General features: G+C 39.1%; 1 protein-coding gene across 1 annotated transcript; it reads right to left on the minus strand.

Moving 5' to 3' along the window:
• Window positions 1-1,164: 1,164 nt before the first annotated feature.
• Window positions 1,165-9,898, minus strand: ncam3 (neural cell adhesion molecule 3). The gene is made up of 17 exons (XM_028009180.1): window positions 9,704-9,898; window positions 9,268-9,345; window positions 8,955-9,152; window positions 8,714-8,851; window positions 7,366-7,509; window positions 7,131-7,248; window positions 5,817-5,971; window positions 5,598-5,731; window positions 4,751-4,883; window positions 4,481-4,648; window positions 4,256-4,375; window positions 3,871-3,873; window positions 3,615-3,742; window positions 3,359-3,527; window positions 3,068-3,260; window positions 2,853-2,981; window positions 1,165-2,447 (listed from the first exon to the last, which is right to left on the minus strand). Exons 1-17 carry the CDS (start codon window positions 9,777-9,779, stop codon window positions 2,420-2,422), a joined length of 2,112 nt encoding a protein of 703 aa, XP_027864981.1. The 5' UTR covers window positions 9,780-9,898; the 3' UTR covers window positions 1,165-2,419.
• Between the last annotated feature and the right edge of the window lie 1,391 nt (window positions 9,899-11,289).

Consider the following 11,289-nt stretch of genomic DNA (forward strand, 5'->3'; position numbering starts at 1 on the left):
ATTTACTTTGAAAGTTAGTGACGTGTTAAATTAATGTTAAATACTTTAGGCTATACGGATTATATCCAGTAAATTTTAATATTATTGAAGTTCATTTATTTCAGGAACTTTATCACTAATTGAACACATTATGTAGATTAATTACACATATGGATGTTTGATATCCTTTATTTTCTTAAGTGTGATGATTTTCCTCTAACAGTTCATGAAAACATGACATTTAAAATTAGATCATTGCCTCAGACCAATGAAAGATTTTACGTTTAAAAAAGCAGAAATGTATGCCAAACAGCTACTTAAAGGTTATTATTTTCAAAAGGTACTTTTAATCTGACAAAACTCATCAAGACATTCTTAATCACTGAGTATGATTGTCGCATCTGTGTTTTGAAAATGGCTGAGCAGACCGACGAAAACTGGGTGATTTTGAGAATATATTTTCAGGAACATAAACGCAACATAGGAACATAAACAATGATAACTCAAAGTGCTTTTATGAAATGCTGAGTGAGGTTTCTGTGTAGCGATAGGCTGTTATAACTAAATGTTGTATTTTTACACGAGAAAATGTCAACCATTCATTAATGCATTAGTTTGGATTATCAGTCATCAAGATTAAACCATCCTAATGCTGGGGTTGGTCATGTCTGTAGCTGAACTGATGTTATTATTCCTGTGCTGCGGTTGTTACCACATCTTCATTTCTTGTTTTCACATTTGGATTTCTTTTTGAGGTTGGGAAGTAGGACACGGCTTGTTCAGATCCACATCTGGTTAGAGCTTAGTAATCATTTATTTAACTGATTTTATCTATTTCAAAGAGTCCAAACTCAAAGAAACAAACTTAATTCATTGTTTATCCCAGTTTGTAAACAAGGATAAAGTTTAGTTTTAGGACAAAAAACGTTAAGCATCAGTTTTTTCCTCAGGACATTCAAGGCTATTGCTTCAAAAGACCAACATGAGCTCAGTGTGTTTGGAAAGAGGATTTTAAGTGTTTGTAGTTTATGTAAAATTGTGTCTCATCCACACCACCTTCGGCGCTACAATCCAACTATGTATATTATACATATACTGCAACATTTTGCTAATTGTAGAAATGATTGCTTACTTTCGTTTCTGGTCAGCACAATGAGCCATGCACTGCCTTGCAGGAAACTGTTGTAACTTCAGTGTATTTATTTTAAATGCCACTCTGGCATAAAGCTGTGCACAACTGTGAAAATGAAGGAAAACTAACTCAGGGTTTGCAAACATTTTACAAGCAAAAATCTAAAAACAAACTATTCAGCCCCCCTGAGACGATGCTGGAGCTGCCTGTCGCTGCTATCACAGCTGCAGGTTACGTCTGCCTTGCTCTCTTCAGTCTCACTAACTTTTCCTGGCCAGTAGAATCAAAATTATCCCCACATTATAGTGCTGCCACTGCCATGTTTCACTCAACACACTTTGTTTGTAGGGATAAAATACTGATTTAAAAAATGAAAGAAGAAAAAGGAAAAGATTTTCTTCACGTTTGATATTATTTGAATAAACATGCAGAAAACATTCATATAATGAGCCATCAAGCTGTCTATGAAACACAAAAAATGTATACACAATGTACAGTGGTAAAAATTAAAAATAAAAACACTGTTAGAATAATTAACAAGAAGAAAAGCGAAACACTGTTCTGTTGATTTGCTGGTCTATTGTTGGTAATATTGCAGCATTGATAGAAAACAAAATACATTTTGTAAGTGGCTAATTAAAACTTTTGCAGTTCTCTTTAACTACAAGTGCCAAACTTTCTGACTTTCCAAGACGTTTTTATAGAAAAGTGCTCAGCAGCACATCGAGGCAAGAAAGTTAAAGATGGTGTTGGACGTGTCTAAACCCAAATAAAACAAATTAACTTCTATAAATGTAACGTTAGAAAATAATAAATATTATCAGGAGTTTGTTTACATTCATTTTCAGTAGCATACAGTTAAATAATACGGTATTTAATCCATTCTGCTGACTCCTGCTGGACTCACCGACATGATGTTAGCAATAAAGAAGTTATCAAAGACAAAACGATAGTTCCGTCTGTGAAACTAATGAACATACAGTATGTTGTGCCAAGTAAATGCTACTGTTTTTCTTTCACAAACGCAGTTATAGTGATTAGACAGTAACAAAACTATTACCCTGTAAAACACAGACGTCATTATTACCCTGTTAAAGAACAAACAAGTGTAAAAACTGAGCCTAACAGCCAGGCTAACGGCACGTAGTGCAGGATGAGCTCAGTTTTATCACCATCAGTTCAAATCCGTCCATTTCCTCCTGAGTGCTTGACTTCTCCCACAGCAGCTGGGATCCACTGACTTCTGCTCTGGATCTCTGTACAACATGTAGCAAACTTTTGTTTTTCTCTTCTTTAGTTTAGAAAGCCTCACAGGTTAGCTGTGGGGTGTAATCTCCTGTGGATAAACAAAAAACAATAGCGTTTAAAGATAAAAACAAAACACAATTTGAAACTGCAAAATGATTCCAATTTTTTTCTGCTTTGTAGCCTGCAGTGCCAAGATATTTATACCTTTAACTTGTTCACATTTAAGCACATTACAATCACAAACTTCTAAGTATTTTTGTTGGAATTCACTGTGATGGATTTAAAATGATTGGTTGTTAAGTAGAGACAGAAAAAAAAACCCATTTTTAAAATTCAATGCCACTAATTTAGTTTGGAATCACTTTCCTTTGTAATGGAATCACACTCAATAACAAAATTTAAAAATACCAAAACGTTAAAAGACTATGAATACTTTTCATAACGTTCATACTGTATTTATGCAACTTGTTGGCGTTTGGGAGAACAAACTTACTCATTTTTGGTGAGTGGAACTTTGTCGCAGGTGACCTCTGAGAGTTGACTGGCTTCTTTGCTGACCGTCTGAACCTCTGACTGCTGAATACTGTCTCTGGGTTTGGAGAGACCCTTCAGTGTTACATCTCTGCTGGAACAATATGCAGGAATATTTAGAAGAAGGTTCTTCGCAAAAGAGAATCTGAGATGGTTGTCGTCCAGACTGCTGCTCACCCGTTAGTTGTCCCCTCTCCTTCCTCGACCTTTTTGAGGCTTGGGTCTTTCCACCTGGACAGTTTCCCTGCGACGGCCATAAGCAGACCACAGCGGTTTCTGTAGCAGCAGGTGGCATCCACTGCCAGGAACACCAGCAGGAAGATCAATATCACGATGCCAACCACAGTGCCTTTGGTCATCTTGCTGCTCACTGCGGGGAAAGAGGAAAAACATTACAAAGATCAATTTAATTATTATCTTTAACTTAAAACGTGTGTCATGTAACGTAGAACAAGAGAGGCAACACACCAGGCTGTTCTGCAATTGTGAAGTTGAGCATTGCAGGGACGGAGGAGCCATTAGAGTTGATGGCTCTGACTTCCAGGTGATAGTCTGAGCCGAAGGCGAGGTCTTTCAGGATGACAGAATTGACATCAGAGGGAAGCTGCAGTGTTTCCCACTCACTCTCTTCTGTTTCCTGGATAAAAAGGGGCACAACAAGCGAATTAATGACAAGGACGAAAGGAAATAACACAGGTAGACTTGAGCTCACATCGTCTCTCACCTGTTTGTATTGGACGTTGAAGTGCAGCAGAGGAGAGCCACCGTTTTCAATTTGTTGAAGAGGAACAGAGAAGGAGTTTCCCTCCACTACTGCCTGACTTGTGGATAAAGCTGGACTGTCTGGTTCACCTAAAATCAGGAGGGGAAACCATTTAGCTGTAGCTTATAACAATTAACTCAAAACTTTGGGATTTATACAATTAGGATATATTTCATTTGCAGGTTTTTATTTTTGTTAAAGAGCATGGGAACTTTACCTTCTGCAAAGGGAGGACAGCAGATTAGGAGGTGATGTGAGCGGAATCAGTGGGCGGCAGAGAATGACGACATGAAGATGTTAGGATGATGATTTCAATGAAAGATGGACATGAAGAACCAGGGATGGCAGATGAAAACGAAGATGAAACATTGCTGTTAGTAACATCGAATTTTTTTATTTTTATTTTTTTTATGTCCAAACACTAGCCAGCAAGCTACCAACTTTTTAACATGTTTTTTTCTCTATTTACTAATTAGGCGATTTCCGATAACAACGACTTGCATTCAGGGTTATCAGAGTCAAGAGGATTTCTGGTGGCAATCCCATAAAATCCAATAAAAGTACATTGAAGTTGATGGCTGGTTGCAGTAGATTAAACTTACGTTTTCCCTCAGTGCGAACCGTGTTTTCCACTGAGAACTGTCCCTGTCCCACATCATTTAAGGCTGCCATACGAACTGTATACTTGGTGTACGGCTTGAGGTTGGTGATAGCCAAAATATCTACAAAAAGCACATAGAAGGTTCGGGATTATCTAGACAGCTAGATCACTACAGGTGAAACATGAATTACAACCACAAAACCTTAATAAAAGCACAAATTTTCACCTGAAGCTGCAACAATGGTCTCCTCCCACTTATTGGTTTCACTTTTCTTCCACTGCAGAACAAAACTTTTGATCGGTGCTCCTCCGTTGATGGGGAAGGTTTTGAGTGTGAAGAGCACAGAGGTTGGACCCGGGGTGACCGTCAGGTAATGTGGCGGCCCGGGCTGGGCTGGAGGGCAAGCAGGAGGACAAGAAAACACAGAAATAATGTCAACTAGAGACACGTTGATCACCGAGAGGGAAACATGCCCGAGTGAAGTGGAAACCTTACTCTGAATTACGACATCTCTCGAAGCATTTCCAGAAATACCGACAGCCATGCAGGAGTAGCGTCCGCCATCGGAGGGCATCACTTCTTCAATCTCCAGCATGCCACCCACTGCCTGGATATGACCAGTCGAATCCTGGCGGAGAGGGTTCAAACATTAAAAATACAGGTACTTAAAGGTGAGGAATTACAATAAAAGGCAAAAACTTTTTTAAATTTTTGCATGGTGGTCAAATTGAAAAGTAACAAAGACCCTGGAAGGCATACACACTCAGTGGAAAAGTTTCTGAGATGTAAAATAATGAGGCCATGGCAAATGCTTTAATAAATTGTTTCTTACGGCATAATTGTACAGGACAATTATCCCGTACATTTTAAATGAAAAACAAACACATCTGTTTGAAGTGGGGGGGAAAGTTAAACGTGGAATAGCTTGGCAGGTTATGGACATAACCTTAAACTAAAACTTTGTTACAGCAGTTTAGATTAAGTTTTTATTCTTTGGAACCTCTTTGCAAACTATGGCTTAAGATAAGGGTTGCAAATGAGCAAATATCAGAAAAATGGACAGCTGAACTTTCGCTCAGGTTACTTTGATTAACTATAATGATGGTCGATATGAACTGAAGAAGACTGAAATTAAATTTAACAACTGCGTCAACAAAATATTTGCTCAAGTTTGTGCATCAAGGGTTTTTAAGGACATCTTCTTTCCTGCTTGTTTTTCACCTGAACTATGTTTATGCAGAAAAAAAATCAAAAATTATTTATACATGTCTAATCTTTGCATCTCAAAACTTTGTATTGTATTGTGTACGCAATTTAAGAGTCACTGTTTGAGCATCATTACCAGTTCTTCTCCGTTTTGCTTGTTGATCCAGTGTAGCTCAGGCTGCGGGTGACCAGTCACGTTACAGGACACAGAGACACGCTCACCCACATTCACACTGTGCTGATCTTCTGAGAGAAACACCTCTGGAGACTCTGTACGTAAAACAAGCATCATCATCTTGCTTCAGTACACTCTATGAGAATGGGAGAAACTAATTGACGGAATGTGAAAACCAACCAAAGACATGCAGCATGAACGTAGCGCTGCTCTCAGCGATCTTGTTTTTGGCCGTGCAGACGTACTCCCCGAAGTCGGCCCTGACGACGGACTGGATGGTGAGCTGGCTGCGGTCGGAGTTGAAGAGGTGGCGGGACTGATCGAACTCGAAAGGCCTTAGGATGAAAAATAAAAAAATGGTTTCATGTCCTGTTTGTGTGGAGTCAGTGACTGTATAGGCGACAAGAAAACCAGCAGACGGAGGCAGAAAATTTGAGAAAAAAGTAAATAATGACGCAGAATATTAACACAGAAAAACTGCCTTTTCTTTACTCGGCCCATCTTAACTTATGCTTTTTGTATCTTGTGTTGTGGCTGAGATGGAAGTTTCTTACATTGACCTGCCTTTTGTATGTTTTTAAGGCAAATGTTGATTTCAGTGCAACTGATAGTTTGCAATGGTTGAGGAAAAATATCTCTTCCAAACATATCTTGTGAGCAGAAATCAGTGCGATGTTTGATAAAATGCATTTTCAGATATTTTGTTCGTACAATCTGACGAATTGTATGAACAAGAATCAAGAATCTGAGTCAAGAATTTAAATTGTCCATCCATCCATCCATTTTCTGTTCACCCTTGTCCCTAATGGGGTCGGGAGGGTTGCTGGTGCCCATCTCCAGCTACGTTCCAGGCGGGAGGCGGGGTTCACCCTGGACAGGCCGCCAGTCTGTCGCAGGGCAACACAAAGACATACAGGACAAACAACCATTCACACACACACACTCACACCTAGGGAGAATTTAGATAGACCAAGTAACCTAACAGTCATGTTTTTGGACTGTGGGAGGAAGCCGGAGTACCCGGAGAGAACCCACGCATGCACAGGGAGAACATGCAAACTCCATGCAGAAAGACCCCGGCCGGGAATCGAACCCAGGACCTTCTTGCTGCAAGGCAACAGTGCTACCAACTGCGCCACTGTGCAGCCAATTTAAATTGTTTTAACTTAAAATAAGTAATTAAGCCTAACTTGATCATGTGAGTGAGACTAACGCAGAAATTTGTACAAACGGTCTAAAACTGTTTCTATTGCAAGTAAATGTTCAAGGCTTCTAGTATTGTACATTTAAGATGGTGATTTTTGAAAAAAAAAAAAAAAGGTTTCGCCTTACAAATAAAAGCAAATTGTTAGTAGAAATATATCAACTAGACATTTAAAAATGTCTACAATCTTGTAATCAAAGCCTTAGGCTTTTAAAGAATTCATGTGAATTTCAAGTATTCAAAGTAATTTTTATATGTATATATAGTAATATAAGAAAATGGTGGCTTACAGAGTCCAAGTGATGTTGGGTTTTGGCAGACCATCAACCAAACACAGCAATGACACATTGGTTTCAGGCCCAGCAATCACTTTCTTCACTTCTTCTCTGATATGCACAGTCGGAGGAGCTGCAGTGGGAGACATATTGTTAAACAAAGTTACAAAAATTGAAAGAAAAATGAAATAGGACTGAGTTACTTGTAATGGTCCTGTATGCCTTTGGATACCATAAAGAAGTGACTAACCGTTGGCGACAACAGAAACAGGAAGCTGCTTGTAGATTGCTCTCCCTCTGATCTGGGCCTGACAGATGTACGTCCCGGCATCGCTCCTTTTCACTTTCTCAATATGAAGCGTGTTGTCGGACATCTTACGAACACGAACTCCAGCTGAAGAAAAGGAGCCAGACAAATTCACATTAACAGCTTATTCACATCCTATTTTTAATCACGTTACTGCAGCTGGTCAAAGTTGATCAGACTCTTCCTCTAGTAAGCAAAACAAAACTTCATACTTCAGTATGACTTATGAGTCTTAATGTAGCACACATCATTTTTAAGATAATATGAGAGATGGGAAGGTTTTTAGACACAACATTGTATATTCAGAAACATTCAATGGTGACTGATGCAAAAGGAAAAGGAAGTACTGAACAATGGCAGCAAGTTTTACTTTACCCCCAGTGCAAAACCTGCAACTGCCCTCGCATTTTACTTCCAACATAATGTAAACAGTTTCAAATTAATTGCACTCCTCATTGATAATAATATCCACAAAAACATCTATTATTATAATTCGACTAAGGCCATAATAACATTTTCCAATATTCTCTAAAAAACAAACATAAAGTCTCTTTAAATATTCTCAGATGAGCCGGTCTGTGTCTGACAGAAACTCAAGTTTTTTATGCTGGGTGTCTTTAGCTTAAAGTTTCTTAAAAGTTTGAAACTAAACTGGAAAAACGTTCACATTTTTCATAAGATCAAAAATGATCTGTTTTTATTCTCTTCAGCTGCGTCTCTAAATAAAATGTGTACATTTTCTAGAGCATGGGCTTCATTTAAAGGTTTATGCTGTGTTGTGATGCAAAAAAAAAAAACAAACAAAAAAAACTCCAACCTTTAGGCATAAATGTGCCGATAGCTTGATTTATTGTTCAATAGTGCTTTCAGATTTCAGAGCACACTGATGTCTGTCATAGCACCCCCTACTGGTGAGTGGCATTGATTTTATTTTTATTTTTCTACCTAAACAGCGGTACATATGTCATGCTGAAGTTATGAGGAAAGTGTCATTTTTATTTTTAAGAAGAACAATGAGTTTCATTGCGAAAACTCATTTCCCTCCATGGGTTGGAGCCCCTGTTTAACAAACATGCCTGATGCTCTAGATTACTTGACCGAAGAGATTTTCAGGTTATGTTGTAAAAACAGCAGCATGGCAGTTAAAGAAATACAACAATTAAAGAAATTGATTAAAGAAATACAACAATAAGAGGATATTTTGAATTCTGAGTTGGTTGTAAATTACTAACCACAAAGCATATTTTTGGGGTGTAAAACGTTTTCTAGGTGATGGTCCTATAGATCTTACGTGTAGAAGGGATTAGTTCTCCGTCTTTAAGCCACGCAATGTCCACCGCTGGCTGCCCGGTCCCCAGACACGGCACCACCCCGTTTGCTCCCTCCAGAAACTCATGGTAGGTGGTGGTGCCATGGAATGACGGACCCTCTGAGAAAACACGTCACAGGTAAAGAAAAATACTCAATCTGAATGAAATTAAACGCTGAAAATGCCACAAGGTCAAGCTTGTCGTGTGTGTGCAGCGACTTACCGTAGACATAGATAACTGACTGAGCATCCACCTTGTGCCCATCTTCAGACTCAAACATGCAGGTGTACGTGCCCCCATCAGACAGGCTGGCTTTCTTGATGAGCAGCTTGGAGGTGGTGTAGTCCAGCTTTGAGACGATGTCTTCATCATCAATCTCCTCTCCTCCCTTATGCCATGTCATGTCTCCCTCTTTTGTGGCTGCAGGAGACAGGATGGGACGACAGAAAAGAGCGAGTGAACATCTATTTTAAGAATGGATCAGGAGCTTTACGGCTGGACGGACGGATTGGAAGTCTAATAAAGTTTTGCTTACCTTTACATACCAGCAACATCTCTTCTCCTACCTGGAAGTCCTGCTTACTTAAAATGATTTCCAGTTTTGTAGCTTGACCTGAACACAAGAAAAGCATTGTTTTGTAGATTGGGTGTAAAAGTTTAAATAAACTGAACTTAATTAATTTTTTTTTTCCATCACACAAATTCACTCAAAACGAGTAATATCCTGACTCAATGAGTGAGACTATTTAGCTCATCAAGAGTAGCATCCGTCTGGTGCGTTTAGCAGTCTTATCATTCACCGCTGTGTAATTACATACTGGATGTTTCCTGAATTATTTCCTGCTAACATGTATGACCTCCTCATCCATCTAAACAATCAGTCTTTTAGAGGTCTGTTTCATGCCAAAACACATTAACACAACAGAAAAAGCGGTACTAAAGTCACAGCCAGTGATGCCTATGGTTCTTACCTGCGCTGTGCACCAGCGGCAAGAGCAGCAAGATGATGGCTAATTGGTTCAGCATCTTCTCCTGGTGGAAGCTCATCAGTCCAGCACTCCAACTGGATATAAAAACTAACTCAAACAAGTGAAGCTCAAATATTGGTGCCGCAAAGGCAGAGAGATAGCTGCAGTTTCCTGTGCTGCTGCACACAACTTTGACTGAGGCATGGTCTGTGTCAGAGGTTATATAGGGGCACTGGGGCAGATGAAAAGGGAGGAAATGGGAAAGGGAGGGGGCAAGTAGAAAGCATGCTCTTGTCTCTCATCCTATCTTACAACCCAAAGTTCTGATGCTCATTCATGAAGCACGGCGTCATCTCTTACTCGTTTCATTCCTACATCTTTTTTTTGTCTTTATGTCTTCCTATTCATTATATGCTTCTAAATCCGTTTTCGCTACTTTCACCTTTTTTTTTTGGCATCATCTTCATCCCTTCCTTTCTTCCTCTTTGTCCCTTCCTGAGTTTCTTACCCCCAGGCTTCCGGATGAAAGCAGGGGCAGGCAGCCCTCAGGGGAAAGGAGAGATGACGAAAGATGCTTTTTTTTTTTTCCTGTTTCATTTAAAAGGCAGAAAATCCGCTTGAACACGTGTAGCCGAGCGCGCAGAGAGTATGCCAAAACTGCCACGTTGCTCCCAAATGTTGGCAATCTGCTGGGAAACTTCAATGATTTCCCCCTAAGAAATGCAGGAGACAATTTCAAACAGCTGTAACCGTGAAACTGAAATCAAATCAAAGCAGGAGTCAGAATTGAGATCGCCTTTTAGTTGAAGTTTTAAATTTAGGAAAACAAAATCTGAATATTGCACTTTTTTCTGGTTTAAATTCACATCGTACAGAAAAAATTTCTTTGTTTCATACTTTATACTGAACAAAATCGGCAGCAGAGCTTAATTCAGCAAATGCATTTTTCTCACCCCAAACAAATAATGGTGCCATAACTCAAGATTTTTCCTCTGCAAACAAAGCTTACTGTTCTGTGACGTTCTCAGAGGTTGTTCCCCTTTTATCAGTACTAACGAAGGTTTAATCTGTTTTATGTTTTTTTGTCTGTTATTCTTATGATACAAAATCTTTTAGCAGTGCATAACCTGATGTGCTTAGCTATGACCTCTGACCTAGCTGTAATATATGACACCGTTATGACTCTGGGATGTGTCACAGCACCACTGCTGTACAAAAATAAATATAGAGTTTCTTTCATGTTGCAGCATCTAAAAAAATTTACACACATCTAACAAACAGTGTAGTACCTTGCAAATGCGTTCAATCCAATTAAGTATTTATTTACACAGTTTGATGATACTTCTTCTGAATGGAGTGTATTTTATAGGGATTTTATGTGACAGACCAAGACAAAGTCTCCACTGAGTCAGCAGCCAGTCTCCTGGGGTTTATCAGCCAGCTTTATACATCTAGAAATTTATTTTTCCCCCCATTCTTCCTTTCAAAATAGGTCATAAAGAGCATCTATAAACTTATCGTGCTCAGTTGGATTTTGGTCTAAGTCTTGTGTTGGATGGAGAATCGTGAACTTTAAGCTTTTGTGCTTT

The sequence above is a fragment of the Xiphophorus couchianus genome, chromosome 3 (genome assembly GCF_001444195.1).
Source record: "Xiphophorus couchianus chromosome 3, X_couchianus-1.0, whole genome shotgun sequence".
NCBI lineage: Eukaryota > Metazoa > Chordata > Actinopteri > Cyprinodontiformes > Poeciliidae > Xiphophorus > Xiphophorus couchianus.

Bases quoted from the DNA above. Each gene is read 5' to 3' on its own strand.
- ncam3 (XM_028009180.1), bottom strand. From the start codon at position 9,779: ATGAGCTTCCACCAGGAGAAGATGCTGAACCAATTAGCCATCATCTTG. The intron at 4,649-4,750 runs GTAAGGTTTCCA...CTTGCCCTCCAG, and splicing joins GAGAGATGTCGTAATTCAGA to CCCAGCCCGGGCCGCCACAT. The intron at 2,448-2,852 runs GTAAGTTTGTTC...GTTTATCCACAG, and splicing joins GTTCCACTCACCAAAAATGA to GAGATTACACCCCACAGCTA.